This window comes from Opisthocomus hoazin, chromosome 5 (assembly GCF_030867145.1).
Source record: "Opisthocomus hoazin isolate bOpiHoa1 chromosome 5, bOpiHoa1.hap1, whole genome shotgun sequence".
NCBI classification, from domain to species: Eukaryota; Metazoa; Chordata; class Aves; order Opisthocomiformes; family Opisthocomidae; genus Opisthocomus; species Opisthocomus hoazin.
The window spans coordinates 64,834,075-64,853,674 of record NC_134418.1 but is presented as its reverse complement, the minus strand read 5'-3'; the positions used below and the strand labels follow the sequence as shown (position 1 = coordinate 64,853,674).

At 52.7% G+C, this 19,600-nt stretch overlaps 1 protein-coding gene across 2 annotated transcripts; it reads left to right on the top strand.

Moving 5' to 3' along the window:
- Positions 1 to 8,324: 8,324 nt before the first annotated feature.
- Positions 8,325 to 15,837, top strand: PPP1R3B (protein phosphatase 1 regulatory subunit 3B). Of its 2 annotated transcripts, none has more exons than XM_075421547.1 (2): positions 8,325 to 8,591; positions 12,303 to 15,837. In XM_075421547.1, exon 2 carries the CDS (start codon positions 12,334 to 12,336, stop codon positions 13,192 to 13,194), a length of 861 nt encoding a protein of 286 aa, XP_075277662.1. In that variant the 5' UTR covers positions 8,325 to 8,591; positions 12,303 to 12,333; the 3' UTR covers positions 13,195 to 15,837. The 2 variants fall into 2 exon arrangements, with proteins under 2 accessions (XP_075277662.1, XP_075277661.1); XM_075421546.1 differs by lacking the exon at positions 8,325 to 8,591 and adding an exon at positions 9,726 to 9,758.
- Positions 15,838 to 19,600: the final 3,763 nt, after the last annotated feature.

Sequence of the window (19,600 nt, the reverse complement as noted above, 5' to 3'; positions counted from 1 at the left end):
TCTCTTAGCTGCATAATGCTGGGTTTTGTACCACAGTGATATATGAGTTCTCCGTGTCTTATCTGTCTCTCGTCGTTCTGTATTTGCTCATTGTATCACGTACTCTTAATTTTAAGTACTGTGGTTTTTCACCTGTTCCTGTGAGAGCCTTGGTCCCCTGAGATGGGTCTGTGAACTCCCACAAGACCACATCAGAGGGATCAGTAGCATTCAATGCTTTCAGGGGACAACAGTTTCAAATGGGGAAATATAATATGATCATACAATCATGGACAGCTTTATGTGGAAGGGAGCTCTGGAGGTGTCCATCCCCTCCCCACTCCTCGTGTGAGGGCCACCCTCACAGTCAGGTCAGGATGTTTGGGGCCGCATCCGCGCGAAGCTTGTTGGTCCCTGAGGATGGAGATGACACCACCTCTCTGGGCCACATACTGCTGCCCCATTCTTCTGGAGAAGAGTGGTTTCCACCTATCTTACCAGAGGTCCCTGTGTTGCAGAAGCGCCTGCTGGCTCTTGTCCTTTCAGCGAGCACCTCGGAGAAGGTTTGGCTCTGTATTCTCTGTCTGCCTCTCAGGCAGCGGAAGACGTATCTGCAGCCCCATCGGCTTTCTCTCCTCTCGGCTGAAGAAGCCCAGCTCCCTCGGTCTCCATTTATTCTCTGTGTGCTCCAAACTCTCGCCAATCTGGTGGCTACCGCTGGGTTGCAGCTTCATCTCCATTTCTCTTGTACTGGGGGCCCAGACTGGGCACAGCGCTCCACGTACAGCCTTGGCAGTGCCTGGTGGTGCAGAACACAGCCCCGAGGACGATTTAAGAGCCTCAAACTTTGGAATGACCTAGAAAAGGCAATTAAAGCTGGAGTGCGGTGCAATGCCTTTGACATTTCACAACCACACTGCCCGATCGTAAGGTGATAACACGCCCATAAGGGAAAGTGGGCTGCAAAACAAAGGAAGTCAACTCAATAAATAGGATGCATGCTCGTGCAGATAAGAAATGCTGGGGGCCAGCAGCACCGTGATGGGCAGCGGTCAGGCCCGTGACAGACTGTCCACTGCAGTGTCTGTACCAGACGGGGACATTGCCGGCTTTGCAATGTTGGTGTCAGGTGTCCTCCCTGCCCCAAGGCGGCTGCCTCCAACCATTTATTTAAAGATTTATTTCAAATATATTATTTAACTTTAGAAATCTCTACAGCTTGCTTTGCACTGAAGTCTAAATTTGCAATTCATGCTTTATATTTTCTATTACAAATTGTATATTGTAGATATGTACAAGCACATTTACTGCCATATAATAGATAAATATGTGTTTTCATATTTACAGGTGCCTAATGAAACATATGCCTGCCTCGCCATCGCACTGACTACAAGGCAGCAACGAACCACGAGTGCAGATGAACTTGGCCCCCAGCTGATGTGAGAGCTGAGGGCAGGAGCAGCCAAGCACTGACACTCTGTGATCAAAGCCCCTGGGTTAACCAGGGGCCACCGATTCCTATTTATAGCTGCCTTAGCTCACATTTAAGCGGAGGCTTTAAAAAGCTCGGAAGCAGTTTGGGTGCCGGGGTAGCTCCATCCTGCACGTGTGGCACAAGGTTCCTTGCACGAGAACAGTGCAAATCCCCAGCTGTGCCGTTGCATGGGCTGGATCTGGCTCTGGCTGTCAGGGAGGCCACAAACAGCTTGGGTTAAGCTGCTAATCACCCAGTACTTGATGATTTGATTTAACTGAGCTAACTCTGCCTACCTTTTGGAGGACCCAAGCAAATCCTTTACCTGAGCAAACCCCACCACAACCACAACTCTAGTGGCCATAGGGTGACTGAAGTGACCCTTACACGAATTGAAATAATTAGTGCAGAGAGATTGGTACTGCCTGCAATTTTTCAGCATTGCACTATGAGTTTTGATGGAACGGTACTGCACAAAATTGGACTAACGCAGTGAGGGTCAAAGTATTTTTGAAAGATCAGGAAAGATGGCCGATCAGTAGAGACCAAGTGGCATTTGGCTTTCAGAAAAAAACACCTGAGTTATTGTTGCAGTTCTGAAAGTGAAAAAAGATCAAAACCTAAGACAGCTCAAAACCTGTGCGACCAGGTTTCTTTGTTCTCTGCAACTGAGAAGCTCAACAGTAGATGATGTTCTGCTCTTTGAGCTTATTTGAGCATAGGACATAACACTGAACTATTACATCTTTCCGTGCACATCTTTGTGCAAGAGTATGTCCATGCAAGTACGTGTGTGTCTGCGCGCCTCTGTCTACGTCAGAGTCACACTGATGCCCACGTTGCTGTCCTCTTGCACAAGACACGAAAAAGCAATATTGCATTCATTTCCCTTCTCAGAAAAGATTTGTCTGAAACACAGCAGTCACCGGGGGATGTTCAGCTGCTATGCACCATTGCACCTCCTCTAGATTTGTCTCTCCTTTATCAGGAGCAAGTAAGTCAGCTAATTCAGTTACTTGTGACGACTTTCAGAACCATCATGTTTTTGTCAACTTGCTGTTTTTCCTACAGCCCCTGGCTATTGCTGCTTTTTTCCAGCTTTGCTGGTGCCACCTGGTTCAGATCACTGTAAGCTGGTCTCCCAGCTTACAAAGCCAAAGACCTCCTCCTTCACCACCTGCTGTGTCTGCACCACCTTGAATTGCCTTCCAGCACTTTAACTTCTGCGCAGGAATCGGTGGCATCCAGGGAAACGCAATGGGCACCAAGTAGTTCGGTTTACTTTTGGGAGGGGGTTGCACTTTCTTTGTTCTGGTTTTCAGCCACTGCAGGATCTCAATGGCTGCTGCTGGAGGTTGGCAGCTCCCTCCTCTTCCTCGTGCCATCCCATGCAGCGGAAGGAAGCTGGGCCGAGCAGTAATAGGAGATGAGCAAAGACTAGAGGAGGAGGGATGAAGGAGACAGCCAAAAATGCTTGCAGGCTCCATGGGCTTGGGACTTGTGCTGTTGCCAACTGCCAGCACTGGAACGCTGCTTACCGTACCATCTGATGGCCCGACTTCCTCCTCCCCGACCAGAGCCAGCGGCAGGCTTCCGATGATTAACTAGCCTGCTTTCCACCTTCTGTCAGAGTTATTCCTGCCCTGGGTGTGTCGGTTGTCTGCAGGCACATTTCCTAAATTCTGCCTCATCCAATCCAAGTTCAGAAGCCCTTGCTCTGGTGCAAAGATGCTGTGCATAACCAATTCCTGCTAGGTGCAGATGAGATTAGCTAGATTTTGCGAGATCAGGCAGGGAGAGAGCTGTCTCTGCAGGATCCTAAGCACTCAGGAGGGGCGGCAATGCCAAGCAATCTGCAGACAGTGGAGGTATTTTTATGCACCAAACTTGGAATCTCAAGTGACCTACTTAGCTGCATTTAATGTGCAACTTCAAAAGTACGAGAACCCCAGAGGAGAGGCTGAGGGAGCTGGGATTGTTCAGCCTGAAGAAAAGGCTGCGAGGGGACCTTATAAATGCTTATAAATATCTCAAGGGTGGGTGTCAGGAGGATGGGGCTAGACTCTTTTCAGTGGTGCCCAGAGACAGGACAAGGGGCAACGGGCACAAACTGAAGCACAGGAAGTTCCATCTGAACATGAGGAAGAACTTCTTCCCTCTGAGGGTGATGGAGCACTGGAACAGGCTGCCCAGGGAGGCGGTGGAGTCTCCTTCTCTGGAGATATTCAAGACCCACCTGGACAAGGTCCTGTGCAGCCTGCTGTAGGTGACCCTGCTTCGGCAGGAGGGTTGGACTAGATGACCCACAGAGGTCCCTTCCAACCCCGAACATTCTGTGATTCAGAGAGGGGTAGCTTTTGCTAGCGATCAGTTTCTGCAAGAAGGAAACTTAAAGCTTCTGGATAATTGGGTAAATCCTTGAATATCACCAGGGTTTTTTCTCCTGGGATTAAAATAAAACTTCCAGATAAAAAGGCCAGGTTACAGTTGAAAAACATTTTCAAAGAATGCAAAGGCTGATGATGGGAGTAGCTCCAGCTGACCTCCTTCCCCAGCACCCTCCACTCAGCACTTGCCTTTACTGTTGGCATCGCCCTTGGTACTTGCTCTAGACACCATTCAAAAGTCAGGCATCTTGATCCTGCTGATTTTCAGATTCCCTCCGTAGTGAAGGCACAGAGACAGGCAAATCCAGAAAGCAACGGATCCCGTCTTCCGTTGGCACTAGTATTAGGATGAGACAAAATGCTTCATGGAGGGACGGACCATTCTCTGCTGCAGCAGAGAGAGCCTGGATACTGACAAAGGCTCAGCTCAAGGGCATGAACTCCTGAGAGGAGCTTAGGATCATATTTATCACCAAGAACTACATGCATTCCTCAGTCTGGCCTTTTCTCTCTCAACCGTCATCAGCATACAAGTGACTTTCAGGCAAAGCACAGTCTCTCACGCCAAGACAAGCCCTCTGAGTCCCCAGGCCCAGATATGTGCAAGTTCCCAAGACATCTGTCCCACCAAATAAGGTCTGCAGTCTTTGTAGGGCACTGAAGGTAAAATATACATTGCTTGTGCATGACTTGTGCATCTAGGGCAGATCCGAGTCCAGCCAGTTGGAAAATTATATGATATAAACAAGGCAAGCTGGACTGATTTAGCCCGCCTGAGAGGAGCTGAGCATCCCTCTATCTCTGCAATCACATCAGTGTATCGATGGAAATAGCCCCGATTCCTTTTCATATTCTTGTCACCCCAGCTCAGCCCTGTGGTCCTGCAAGAGCACACGGTGAATGTGGAAGATTTGAGGTTCTAGTCCAGGCTGGGTCCTAATGCTCCTTTTTCCCTTCAGGTAGGAGCGCATGTACTGCTCACAGACAATTTTTTTTTATTTTTTATTTTTTTACACATCATATCTGCACAACCAGGTACTCCCAGGTTCAAGCAAACAGCAGAGAGATGGAAAGCTACCACGTTTCTCTGCATCAACCAAAGCATAACAAAGAAAATTTCTGGGAGGTCAAGAGAGACACCTCCACAGTGCACATTCACTAGGGGAAGGAATGCTCTCAAGAAAAAAAATGTAAGGATGGGCACACAGTTGTTGCACTGCTTTGTGCAGTCTTGGGGCAGACAACCAACCTCCTTTCTTTTGCGATGATTTTTCCAGGACTTCACTGATGGGAATGAAATCTGTAGACTGCGTGAAGGAAAGGTCACGGAGCAGCTCTCTGAAGAGAACATCATAGACGTTGCCAAAGCAGCAGGTACCCTTCTCTGCTTGGAGGGACTCACCTGCTCTTGGGTCCCAGTCTCTGGAGCAGAGGTTGTTTTAACCTGGTACCCTGGACACAGTGCCTCACTTTAGCACCTCTGTAACATTTTTGCCAAGCGTGTTGTACACCCGGCCAAGGACTTACCTCTTTGTTGTTCCCACCTGCCTGTCATCTGGTTGCTCTACCGTCATTTTGTCTCGTTGTGCTGCCCTGTGGGCTCTTCCTTCACTGGAAGCCCATTCCCTTTTTCTCTGCGGGCAGCATCTTTCCTTAAGCCACTTGTAACAACGGATTTGTGTTCATTCCTTCCCCTATAACCTCCTTTTTTTGCAAGGATTTTCATGGTGTCTCTTGCTGGATGTCTTTATTATTAAGAACCATAGTTTCACAATACCCTTTCTTTTTCTACAACACACAGTGCCAGGCCAGGCTTTGCATCTGGCCCCACACTATCTTCTCTTTGATGGGTTGACAGTTGGACTTGATGATCTTAGAGGTCTTTTCAAACCTTAATGATTCTATGATTCGATGAATCTCTGTGCTCATTTGGCTGGAAGGGAAGGTGCCGTGGTCTTCGGCAGGGCAGAGTACACATTCCTTGGGGTGCTTGACACTGAGCACTTGCGAGATCCAAAGGGAGCTGTGCCAAGGTAAATATCCTACCTCAGGCCTGCAGCCAATGCATTGAAGTAACTCCTCATTTCCAGACAGAGCCAGGAGAAGCAGCAGGGCCTCTGCCTTGGAGCACAGCTCCCCAAAGCACAGTGCAGACCCTTAACCGAGCGGGATTTCCTTTGATACTGGGGCATGTTGTATGCTCTTTGCTTAATTTCCTGGGACGGCCACAGGAGTTCGAGACCTATCAAAATAAAAGAGGGGAATCTCATCACCCAACAGGACTTCTCAAGTCTTTTCTTTCCTGGAGCTGTGTTTGTTGTGACCCTACAGGAGCTGGACAGGGGCCTGGGACCACAATGAGCTCTGAAGCAACACGTCAGGCCTCAGCACGCACTTGTGGCAAAGGCTAAGTTGATGGTGAACCACCGAGCGAGAGCAGCTGTGTTTCCTACAGATTTCTGTCATGTTGTCCCTCTCTCCCGCTTTTGTTATCCCAGTTTCTTCCATGGCTCCAAAACCAGCCCCAGCACACTGACTGGCCAGCAGGCCACTGCAGCCAAGTCCCACTTTGCTTTTGCTCAGCGAGGATGCTCACTGGGTCTCTGCCTGCCAGTTGTTGGTTCAAAACCTAAAAGGGGTCTGTAAGCTTCCCACTCGCCCATCAATTGTGGCTGAAACCCACCGGTACGTCTAGAAGGGATGAGGGAGGACTGACAGCCAGACAGACACCCAGCTCAGCCACTGATACGTCCTTTCTGGAGGATGGCACGTCCTGCTGCTGACTGCCACCGCTCCTGGGGCTCTGCACAGGCCTGGCTGACTCTCCTGCAGTGCCCCAGAACTGCCCAAAATAGCCTCTTCTGTTTCAGTCAGGCTTTCCTCCCTGACCACATGCCCTCAATGACAAAAATTACTCCAGAATTAGTTTCTCCGTTAGCTTTTTAATATGAGGCAACATCTGACTGAAATTACTTCAGAGTTATTCTCACAGCCTTGTCACAGGTAGGTGGACCTCAACGAAAACCCTCCCCTGCTTGGGGCAAGCATCGCAGCCTGGCTCAAAGGCAGCAGCAGCAGTTTCTCAGTGCCGCCGATTTGGAAATTCCTGGCAAGCGCCAGCATTGATTGCAACAGCATCACACGCACCACCACGGCGGACACCCTCCGCCTCTGCGGGCTGCTGCGGCGAGCACAGGGAGCATGGCACCTTCCCCGCCGCCCCAAGGACTTCCAGAAGCCAGGGATGGAGACGTCCCCAGAGCCGTGCCGCCGGGTGCTCCCAGCCGGGCTGGGGCTGCAGTCAGTTGTGGGGATGTGGGGGCTGGAGCCCCTGTGCCCATCAGCAGCAATGAGGGATGGCAGCCAGGGTGGTGGGGGGAGCACGGTAACAGGAGGGGGGCTGCTGATTCGGGAGAGGGCATGAGGTGTGGGCTGGGGTGGCCCATGGCGGCAGCCCCAGCGCGGCTCCCTGGGCCGCGCTGTTACATCAGCTGCCCCACCAGTTTACAACACTCGCCCTTGAGCCTTGGCCCCGCAGTCTGCCGTGGTGTGGACACGTTGCACAACACCCCCCGGTCCCGCTCCCCTTCCCCATCGCGGCTGCCTGGCTGCTGGAAAGCCGAGCTGTCACAGCAGCCTGCCGGCTCCCGACAGGGAAAAGAAGATGCTCCATCCACCCCTGCCTCTAGCAGGGCACCGGAGGAGGTGGTAGGACCAAGAAGAGTCCCCAAGGACCTACTCAAACCTGCTGGTAGAAGTTGCTCTGGAGAGACTGTGGTGGGGGAAGGAGGGCTGCCCCACAAGAGAGGTGGGGAAGCTCTGCCTCCCCTCCCACAGCGAGCCTGTGGGGCTGCACCCCAGGGGTGCGGGAGCCACCACGTCCTGTCCCCGAGGGCCCTGAGGTAAATCCTCCAGCCGAACCAGGAATAAAACCTGATGGGAGAGTGGGATCCTCCTTCCAGAGATGTCTGTCATGGATGGGACTGGTTCTGCAACGCTCCCCCAGGGAGAAACACCCCCGGAGACTCTTCCGTATGCCAGGGAACAAGCTCTTCCTCACCCCTCAGCAAGGCGGCAGGGGTGGAAAGCTGTAGGGAAGTCACAAAGACCACTGTGCAAGGGCCTAGCACAGAGCTAAATATAGCCACTATCTCAGCTCCCCAAAGATAACAGTCTGTGTCCACAGCCCGCCACAACCCCTGCCCTGACTTCCACCTACCTTTGCTTTGGGGGCAAACACTGAGCAGCAGTTGTGAAACACCCTGCCCCGCTCATGGCAAACAGGGCTCGTATCGCGGGCCAGAAACGTGCCCTAAGCCACCCCGCATGCATTCCTTTCCCGGCTCTGGGGCCGGCTGGCCAAAACCCACGCAGCTCAGAGGCTGACCAACATCTCCCTCGGCACCTCCGCGCCGGTGCTCAGCAGCCAGCTACGCGCAGAAGAAGCCTGCGGCAGAGCAAAGCAACAAGCGTGAGTCTGGTCGAGCCTTCCCGGTTTTCGGGCTCATCCCACTAAACCCACGGCTCCCACCTGAATCTCTTCGCTGTCCCAAGATCAGCGACGTTCAGCCAGGCTGCGGTGGCCCTGCCCGCAGAAGGGGTGGCAGCGGCGGAGAGGGCCCACGGGCCGTGACCACCTTATCTGGCCCCTGTCCATCGCTCTCGGGCAAACCTGAACGTGGCTTTCCTCATCCCTGCTGTAAACCCCGTCACTGAGCAGCACGTGCTGCCTCGGCACACGAAGTATGACTGTAAGTCTGCGAGGCTCCTGCAGCGGGTACGTCTTTCAGCTCTCTCTCCCCAGCTTTAAATCTCATCGCTGCCTTTGTCTAAACAGGGTTTATAAAACAAAAAACGCTGTGTTTTTTTTCCCCTCAACAAAAACCCTTTTTTCCTCGCGGAGCACGGAGTTTATGAAATGGCAGCTTCCAGCAGGAAGTCGCCGGCTTTAACAATAGCTCTGTGTGCTTCCACCAGTGAATTGGAAACGCATGTTGACACTTCGGGCCTGCTTTCATGCCCTGCAAGGGAGGCGAGAGCGAGCGGCACTGCTCGCAGCTGTGCGGTTAGAGGCCAGATGTGGCACGGAAAGAGGCGAACGCTCTCGTCCCCGCCGCTGCCGTGGGGAGAAGGCAGACGCACCGTCCCCACCTCGCAGCAGGCCTGACGGCCGCCGCTGCTGGCCCGCGGAGGTGACGCCTGTCCCCACAGCCGCTGCCCCGCCAGGGCGGCAGCCCCTTGCACAGCCTTCGCAGGGGCGAGGGCATCGCGCTCGGGAGCAGCCCCGGGGAGCTGCCCCCCTCAGCCCACGCACCGACTCGCTCAGTGACTTTTTCCACTCCGCACCACAAATATTGTCCGGAAGGAGGATTTTGGAGTATCCTCTGGGGATTTCTGCCCAGTGCCAGCGCAGACCGGCAGCCTGGAGCCACGACCACCAGCCGCGGGGGTGTGAGCGACCCGCCCGTCCCCAGGCACCGCCGCGCCCCGGGGCTGGGGCAGAGCGGCGCTGGGAGCAGCCAAGGCCTGGTACCCGCTGCCGAAAGCAGCCAGCCCCGCTCGGGGATCGGCGGAGCGGCTGCCTCAGCAAGGTCCCTCCGCGAAGCAGAGGGTCCCTGCGCTCCGAAGGCCCCGAGCGCTGCCGGCCCCGGCCCCGCCGCCCCCGGACCGAGCGCGCCCGCGACCGCGCACCCCGCATCCGCCGCTCCCCATCGGCGGAGCCCCCCACCACCGCCAGGAGCGGACCCCGCCCCGTCCCTTCGCCTATTGGCCCCCCGCCGCCTCCGGAGGGCGCTCATTGGCTGCGGCGCGGGCTGGCCGGGCGGGGCGGGGCGCGCGGGCGGCCTTAAGGCGCCGGGTCCGGTGGTGCGGGGCGGCGGCGGGTTGCGGGACGGGGCCGGCCTCATGCAGTGCACCAGGTATGACCCCGCCGGGGCTCCCGCGGGTACCCGCTGTGTGCCGCTGCAGCTCCCCGGGTGAGCCGGGGCTCTGTCCCGGGGCACCGGCGGGACGGCGCCTCTTGGCGCCGGTGTGCAGCGGGGAGCGGTCGTTGCGGGGTTAGCTTCCCGCCTGGGAGAGCCGGGCTGAGCGCTGAGCTCGCCCGAAAAAAAACCTGGCTGGGCAGCTGCTGCCCGTCGAGCCCCCCGCAAGAATGGAGGCGGTCGGGGGGTTTTAAGAGGTGTAGGTGTAGATAATGGCTGGCTCCTCCTGCCTAGGCACGGGGGCGGGAGGGGTGAGCGGTCACCTCCGCCTCTGGTGAGGGCAGAGCTGCGGGAGGGTGCCCGGAGGCAGGATCTCGCCTGGGCTGCCTCTTGGGAGGAGGAGGGGAAGGGGTCGGCCCCTCTGCCCGTGTCGAGCCGCTCGCTGCCGGGAGCTGCCCCTGCTGCCTGAGGTCCCCGGGCTGTCCTCCCGCTCTCCCTTGGCGGCGGCCCCAGGAGGGAGCCCCTCCCCTGGCTGTCAGCCGGGCACCGGCGGGCCCTGGGGCGCGGAGGGGTGTGTCGGGGGTGTCCGAGGGGCTGAGAAGGGCGGCTGGCACAAGCGCAGAGCTCAGCCCGGCGGTAGGTGTGAAGAGCTCTTGCTGTAGTTCTTGGCTTGACACGAAGCTCCAGGCAGTGCCAGTCAGGCTGGGTACTTGATGCCTTCTTCATTCTGAAAACTGAACAACCGAGGCTTACTAAGAAACCTGGCTTCTCAGGAGTTACAGGAGTTCTGCTGAGTAAATCTCCCTGGGAAAAAGATGCAATGCGGATGAAACTGGCCCAAGTAAGAGAGAAGCACTGGAGGCTGCATTGACTTAGGGGAAATCAATCAATCATATGACCGATATAAAGCGTGCACAAATAAAAACTTGGCAAAACCAGGTAGAGATGAGCAGAACGGTGTCAGTGGACCAGTGAATCTGCTGTCTGTCTTGTACAGCTGCCCTGGAGCTGGAAGGCGGCTGGAGGAGGCAGAGCAGCAGGAGTTCAGTGGTGGGCGTGCTGGGGAGCGTGTGCTCTCAATAAACAGATGCCCTGCTGAATGGACGCTGTGAGAGCCCGCTCAGAGCGGCTCTGTTGGCGTTGCAGGGTGGGGAGTTCAAGCACTGAATCGGAGAGCGTAGCTCTTGCTTTTTTTTGGCACGGGGCAGCGATCAAGTACTAGGGCTGGCTGTGCGTGGCTTTGGCAGCCGGAGCTACCACTGCTGGCTCGCCCCGTGCTGTGCGGCGGGAGCAGCTTTGGAGCCTGGCCTGCAGCCAGCCAGGAGATTTTTATTAAGGGAACGCTCTGTGTTTAAGGTCAGCTGCAATGCAGTTGACTGAAGGGAGGTGAGTGCATGTGATAAATCTGTCCAGTGGTTTATCGGGAGTCTGCCAAAAGCATCCAGCGTAATGCCAGTGTAAGGGCAGGAGAGAAGGGCCCGATGTTTTGGGAGCTGCCCCGCTACAGAGGCAGCTCCAGGGCTACATCTGGCAAGGTGCTGGGTGGGAGCTGCCCTGGAGTCGGTGGGCAGAGGGAGAGTGCTGCATCCCTGGAGGAACGGGCTGGGTGCTGGTGGAGGGGCACATGGCCTGCGCCTTCTGGGGGAAGGACTTGTTTCCAAAGGCCTGGACGACCTGGAATAGAGAGCCCTGTGGCTATACGAGTGTTTCCCAGGGGCTGAGCGCAAGCGCTGTGAAGGCTTGAGGTGTGAACTCTGTGCTGGAGGCAAAACCTGCTGGGCCGTGCCTGGTGTTTGTTTTAAAGTGCAGGAGAGGGGAGAAAGCGGCTCCTCTGTAAGTGCAGAGCAATGTCTGCTGAGTCTGTACCCTGCTGCTGTATTAGGCTGTTGCTGTTCTTACAATACCACTTGCAGGAGCTTTAGATGGAGCAGTTCTGGGTGACAGTGATGAGCAAAGTATGCAGCTCAACTAAATGAGTGCTTTTTAGCCTATAAAATTACCAGACATTTGGGGTTTTATGAAAGGTGAGGTCAGTTGCGTACAGCAGCTTGTGACAAACTGAGTTCCCACCCCTACAGGAACATCTGATGCCCTGGGGAGAGTCTCTCCTGGAGGGAGGAGAGCGCAGCAGGAATACTGCTTTATGTAGCATTGGAATTTGATAGTCTGTGGATTTTGTGGACATTGGCAGGACTGAGCAATGGGTTTTGCTTTGGATCAGAAATGCTCTGGAGCTTGCTGTTGCTAGAAACAGTGCCTGCGTATGTCTTCACATGGTGGCTCTGTCCCTGTAGCAATTGGAAGAGATCTTGTTCAAGGGCACCACAGGTTCTGGTCCTACCACTTTTGCTGTAGCATGTTTCTTGCTGTGTCTGTAAATCACACACTGCAAATACCTGCCTTTAAGCTTGAGGGACTTGTGAGGTTGGTGGAAACAAGTTTCTTTGGGATGGCTGGGGGGAAGCGGTGTAGCGTTTGTCTGACAAGACTCATATTCAAATGCTTTGCTAGTATCAACTGACCCTTCTTCTCATCTTGCAGAGTATTAGACTATTTTCCTCACAAACAAGCAATGGCTGTGGATGTAGCAATGCAGCTATACCTATGCTCCTCACACTTGCGAAGAGAGAAATGTGCCTGCAAAATTGCTCCGAAGGCAAGCAAGCCGCTGCGGCCCTGCATCCAGCCGAGTAGCAAGGCTGTGCTGAATGGACCAGACGAGGCAGCAAGCGCCTTTTCACACAACAAAGTGAAGAAGAGAGTGTCGTTTGCAGATAGCAGAGGCTTTGCTCTGACGATGGTGAAGGTGTTCTCAGAGTTTGATGATCCACTGGATATTACGTTCAACATCACCGAGCTGATAGACAACATCGTGAGCCTGACAACAGTGGAGAGGGACAGCTTTGTCCTGGATTTTGTTCAGCCCTCTGTGGACTACCTGGACTTCAGAAACCGCCTCCAGACAGACTGTGTCTGCCTTGAAAACTGTGTGCTGAAGGAGCGATCTGTTGTGGGAACAGTGAAGGTGAGGAACCTTGCTTTTGAAAAGACTGTGAAGATCAGGATGACATTTGACACCTGGAAAAACTTTGTAGATTACCCATGCCAGTATGTCAAGGATACGTATGGAGGGTCAGATCGGGACACATTTTCCTTTGACATCAGCTTGCCCGAGGGAATTCCATCTCACGAAAGAATTGAGTTTGCCATCTCCTTTGAGTGCAATGGGAAGGTGTACTGGGACAGCAACAGGGGCACAAATTACAGGATCATACGATCAGAACTGAAGTCTGCCCAGGAAGCCATCCCCCCCTCGCAGGGCCCTGACTTCAGCAGTGCCTTTGACCAGTTTGGGAGCCCTCGGTGCTCCTATGGCCTCTTTCCAGAGTGGCCCAGCTACTCGGGCTATGAGAAGCTAGGGCCTTACTATTGACCCAGGGACAAAGTCCTGACTGACTAACTGTTGCTGGCACGTCCGCAGGCCTGGGAGCTGGTCTGAACATGAGGTGTACAGAGAAGTGGAAGAAGTACAGCTCCATGTAGCTCTGCACAAGCCTCCCAGCAAAACCAGATGTTCTCTGCTGGCGGTGGGCTTATAGTCAGGGAAGCATCTCTGGCGTAAAGGGCTGCCTTCCCTGCCTCAGCTGAGAACTGGCTCTCTGGATGCTCAAAGGACCAGGAGCTGTTGCTCGTGTGTCTCTTCAGTGCTGCTACTCCTTCTATAAAGCTGCTAGTCTCCAGGGAAACACTACAGTGCTTACATTGTCTGTCCAAGCTATGTAGTGGTGGCTGGTTTGTGTTGCTTGCCTAGTGTTAAAAGGCTTTTTTCAAAATATCTTCTAGTATTAATTTTTAGTGAGCTGTACTTCAGCTGCAGGGTTCTCCTTGCAAAGCTGGCCCATGCCTCTCGAAGTGGAGTGGTTGGCTTTCAGGGAATGGAGTCCTTTCCTTGCATGTGTCCTTGTGGTGTGAGGTCCTTCCTCCTGAAGGCAGAAAGGGTGTTCTGGAAATGAAAATGTGAGCACAGGAAATGTGACCCTACAGCCTGCCATATTACGAGATGTATGTACCCGTGGGAGAGGATTGATATGCTTAGTCACCAGTTGTTTTATCAGCTGATCTTGAGAAACTCTCATTATACCCTTGGTGTTACCAAAAATAGAGATTAGCTGTAGCTGTGTGGTGCTTGTAACATGGTTGTGGGTTGACAGCCTGGACTGCCTTCTTCAAAACCTTCCTGTTTCTATAATGACAAGTGATCAATGATGTTGTTTTGCTGTAATGAACAGCTGAAGACAGCTGATGGCCATGCTGGGCCCTGAAAATGCGGTTCTTCCTCCTGTGGACTGTAAAATGGGGTTTTGTCTGGCTGGGGCCCAGAGCCCTGTGCAGGAAGCTGTGCTCAGGTGTTGCAGGAGCTATAAAGGCAAACAGACCACATGGCTACTCTGTGCTGTTTCCTGTTACAAGAAGGTGACTGTTGTGTACCTACTGTGGTGGAAGTGCCTTGACTGAGAAAGGAGTGGTACGTGTGCTCCCAGCAATGCTTGGGATAAACAGGCTTTGGAAATGATGTTGCTTTTAAAAAAGATCTCCTAATGGTTTGTTACTCTGCTATGGACTGCTTGGCAGCTTCATGGTGTGGCATTCCTCACAGGCGAGGATGCTGTGGCTATGACTGGATGAACACCAACACGCTGGGCTTCCCTCGCTGTTGTAGCAGTAGCTGCCATTTCAACCTGTAAATGCCCAAACTTTTCATCTCTGTGTCCATAAGAAATGGCTCACCCCGCCTGTGCGAAGAATTAGCCCTGAGGAGTTTGAGATGTGGGGTTATCCTGATCCCACTCCTGGATATGAAACAAATGACTGATGTGAGCCATCCCTATCTCCAAAGAGGTGGCTTGTCTTCTAGGCTGTGCTGAGGTGAGGTGGCCAGCTTGTGCAGTGCCAAAAAGCCTCACAATGCTTTGTGCGTGCTAGTTGAGCAGAATAACTTAATCCTTCAACTCAAAGGGAGAGTGCTGAATAGTTTGTAGAAAATAGAGGTCAAAAGAATCTTGCTTTTTTCTAGTGCATAAGCTTTATATAGTTTATTTGGGTGCCTATAATAGCCTATGGATGGGCTGGAGAGAAGCAATGGGCTAGACTACTTAACGTTTTAAATGTAGCTTTTAATTCTGGAGACTACTGTATAAAATACTTACACGCTGTTTTACCCTAACCTAGAAGGGATTCTATGATCACTGTCAGATGCCAAAAGGGACAAGAAGAGCTTGCAGGAAGAATAGCTAGCCTTCAACTGCTGCTTTTTCAAAACCCAACATCAATGTATGTCATCACTGTGCTTGATCACTTAGTCCAGGTGGAAAATCTGCTTGCTTGCTGAGAGCTCATCAGACTTGGTTCCACAGTTCAAGCAGCTTCCTGAGTCAGTCCTTATAACCTGCATCTGGTCTCTCCTGAAGGGACTGTTGCCTAGCTTAGCTTGAACCTGGTTTTAAACTTAAAGCAAGTCTGAGTGAGACTGATTTTTTTTTTTTTTTTTTTTTTTCCTTTTTTGATGTAGTGTATGTTGTTAATGCTGTAAGACACTGACTGTAGAGAAGTCGTGTTCTCCTGGCATGCTGTCATGCCTATGGAGAGCTGTTGGCTGAAACAAGGCATGTGTGTCTGGGGTGGTGCGGATGGTGGTATCTCCATGTGGGGCCTGCTTGTTTTCAGGCTGTGGATGGGGTATGCTTAGAGGGGAACTTGGAAGATAAGCTAGAAGAGCAATGCCATAAGTAAAAGCTAGGCTGGGAACCGACTATTTGACCAATAGTGGTTTAAAAATACTACTTGTGGCCTTTTCCCTTTTGCCTTTTTCTGTTGCCAATGTGAACATAAAAGTGAGGGGTGGCCCTCCTCGCTCTGCCTGAAAAGTGCCTTGGGGGTGTCTTGCATGTTTGTTTTTAAAAGATATTTTTGTACACAACATTCAAGTGGAAAATGCACTTTATAATTGCCTTGTAATGACTCTTTTAAAATGATGGTTCTGTTTTTATCCGATTGTTAAAATAAAGGTGGAACAAACTGTTGGCTGTGTATCTCACCGTTGTGTTATTAAACACCCTTGGGGCTGGGGAGGCCATTTGGACATGGGACCATCTTCCTGCACATGTCACTGCCTAAATGGGAAAGAGCTGCCTGTTCCTGTTGCATATTCCTGCCAACACAAATGCTTCCAGAGCCCCTGCAGCCAGGGGAAGGAGGAGAGCAGCTGGGCTCTTGTCTCGGTGCTCTGAAGTTTCTCCATTAAGTGCTGTGTTCCTGAGCTGCTCTTCACTCTTCCGCTGCTTGCAGAGCCAGGAACAGCCTTTTCAGGGCTTTTCTGCATTTATTTCAGGTTGGTCTCAGTCCTTACACCCCACCTGGCTAATATGGGACCAATGCTTTTGCTCTGCCTGGATACTGGTGTGTGATGGGTGCTAGGAGATGTGTTGCCCTAAGAGGGTCAGGCTCTTTTCTAACACCAGGATCAAGTGGAATTTAGACCCCTTTGCATTTCAAACTAGTTGTTCCTGTAGTCACTGCAATAAGAAGCACTGGCAAGGAACTTGGCCTTTTGCAGAAAGGGAACAACTCTGGTGTAAACACCAGCCAGGTCTAGTTTCAGGGCTTGACCTGGCTGTGACCACAAAGACCAGGTCTTGGTGATGCCCTGAAGGTGCTGCATTTCAAACAATCAGCTACTGAGTTGGGTGGCTTTTGCCACTTACAGATAAGAAGGAAAGCTGGGAAGGGGGGGGGGGGGGGGGGAGCAGAGTCTTGGTGTGGGCTCACCTGAGGAACTGTGCAGGCAGTACTTCCCATCTTGCTACAAAGCCTTGCAGAGAGTGACCTCAGCCTTTGCTCTATACAGAAATAAAACTGAGCACCTTCTGACTGTGGCTATTTCTGAGTCTCTCGCTTTCAAAAGATGAACCGTCCTTCCAGGGTGTTCTGCTTTCCCCAGCAGCTGTGTAAGGTAAAGCTTTTGGTTTCTTACATTCCTCCCCCATCACAAAACCGAGCATGCTGACATAGTGGGGTGCAGGCTCTTCCACCAAGTCATGGAGCTGCTCCCCTCAACTCCACAGAGGAGTATGGGATCTGCATACACCTGGCAAAAGGGTACTGCGTGCTGTTTCTTGCAGGTCTGATGTTTCCCTCCCCTGTGGTTCAGGGGAGCTTGCGCTGGCTGTCACCCGCTGCTGGTTGTGCCCAGTGGCCCTTCTGGCGTTGTCTTTGTGGTGGGATTCTTCCAGCAGTGGCAGATCTGCCCAAAGGCAGCTAAGAGCTGCTCTGCAGCAGGAGTGCTTGGGTCCTGGGCAACGAAACAGCACTGGCTGAGGGGGAGGGAAAGTACCCATGTGAGATGTAGGTAAGAGAGAAAACCCTGCATGTAATCCCCTGCCTGACAGCGCTTATGCCACGAGAAGTAGCGTGAGGCAAAGGGCTTCGCTTTCTTGGCAACCATTTGCCACTCCCTTTTCTCCCCAAATTCTTTGTTACTAACTGCTATTAAGCACCATTAAAAATGCTTCAAATATTTTTTTTGTTACTACTGTTCTTTTAATCCAACACACAACACAGTTATCTTTTTAAAAGGCTATTTGATTGCTTTTGTGGTTGTAGGGGGGGGAAATATGTTTTTAAAAGCTGTTTGCCCCTCCCCTTGCCCCAGCACATCCCCAGGTGATTCGGGTGGCTTCGCCAGGTCTGCTTTCGTGTCTGAGCACTGGTCTAAACTCTTGAGTGAGACAACTGCAGCCAGCCATTTCCTGTAACAGTTTTGTGGCCGAAAACCCCGAAAACCCCATGTGACAACAGTTTCTGTTTGAGAGATAAGGAAGTCCAAGCCAAGCCTGGTGACATCTGGGGGAGCCGAGGAGATGTGCAAGTATTAGAAGGGCCAGAAGAGCTCTTGTGTTTCTCTCCTAATGCCCAGATGTTACTTGCTAGAGGATACAGACATTGGAATTACTGCATTTAAAAAGTCCTCGGTGACAGGTGTGATTGTGCCCTTGCTGTTTAATATACAAAGATTTCTTAGAGTGCTTCTGGCATCCTGCCCCCTCCCTCAACCTTTGCTCTAAGGTTCCCAAACCTCTGTGTCCTTAGGGCTGTCTGTGCCACCTCTTGGCAGAGATAATTAAGCTGGGATGTCACGCTGATCTCGGCTGGCGTGTTTGGAGGTTCATGTGCTCCGTGGGCAGCTCTGTAAAGGGGAGGGGGCAGGTGTTGCCCGGTCCATATCCAACTCCCTTTGCCATGCACCATCTCCCCCTGGCCCAGCGATGCTGTCCTAGAGGGGAGCAGCTCTGTGGAATCACTGCCGTCACAGCAGCCTCATCTAGAGCTCACTACAGTGCAAGCCCTGGAAGCAGTGGAAAAGGCAGGATGTGAGCTCTCTGTACCCACACCCTGGCAGAACAGGGTCAAAACTTTTTTGAAGTTTTTTTAAAGGTAGATCCACCACCCCAAGAAAAGCACAGGTGAGAGTCTGCCGCTCTCTTCCCATTCTCATCCTTGCCAAGAGGGTCCTTGCTGGGGAGTATGGGCTGCCAGAGTTGTCCCCAGCCTTGTCCAGCTTCCAGAGCAGGGCTGGTGATGGGCTGAAAAAGTTCACTCTTCAGGCTGTTCATGTGTTGAAGGTCGTTGAGTTCAGGTTTCAACGCATGGTTAGCTCATGACCCTGCTTAATCAGAGAGTGAGGCTCTGTTGCTAACTGAGCACCAGACAACAGTGCGATCAGAGGCACAGCTGAGACGCGAGAGCCTGAACTCGGGGAGGTGATGAGCAAAAACGTAGGAAGACCAAGCAGGCCAGGCTGCTTTCAGACCCAGCAAGGATGACCCTGCCGTCTGTCTGTGTCTCTGTACAGATGCTGTATGAGCACCCCACATTCTTGCTTTAGGTGTCTGCCAGGCCAGACTGGGCATCAGGGATGCTCTGCTGAAAAACTGCCCACAGAGGTGTAAGATTCAGAGGGTAAGAAAAATGTCTCTGCCAAACCATGGGAGAGTAAATGCGTCCAGATAGTACTTTGCTGCTGGAGAAAAGTTTTCTTCAGTGTTAAATGTGGCTCTTACAGGCACAAAGTGGAGAGTGACCTGTGGAAGATCTGTTCTGCCTTGCTAACAGAGGGCAGCAGGAGCGTAGGAGGGGAGGAAGGCAGAGTGCACCATTTCCCAACAGCAGCCAGCATTTCTTGCTCGGTTTCCCCTCCACAAACCGTCAGCGGATGGGCCTCACCAAGAGGCTGGGTCTTTGGAGTCATGTCCGTCGTCTGCAAGGCAAGGGCTAAACGGTGCTTCCTTTTCGACAGGTACCACGGGGCTTCCTCTTGCTCTCTAGTGTCTCCTCGTGCTCTGCAGCTGGACATTGCCCTTTTCTCTTCCCCCTTACGCACCATGATGCTGTTTTCACCACTGCCAGCGTAACCATCACCAAACTCGAGGCTGAGCTTGCTTTCACAATGTCTTCTGCAAGCTTACGTGTGGTCTGAGGGCAGGAAGGGCAGCTGTGTGTGGTGGGAGGAGGTTGCGCCCAGGACACAGCTCTCAGCAGTACCAAGAGCACCCTGCACCCCTGGCAGCGGCACAGGGCTTTGCCATGAAGCCGGCAGTATTGGGTCACGATGCTCCCAACCCCTCTGGGTCTTTCCACAGACTTGCTCCTGCTGGGCAGTTCGGCTGGCTCTAAACTATTGCAGTAAAACATATTTATGCCGTTGTCTCTTTTTGATGGAGCTAAGCTTCAAATCAGCTGCTCTGGCCCAGCAAGGCTCTGCCATGCTGCAGCCAGAAAAGCTG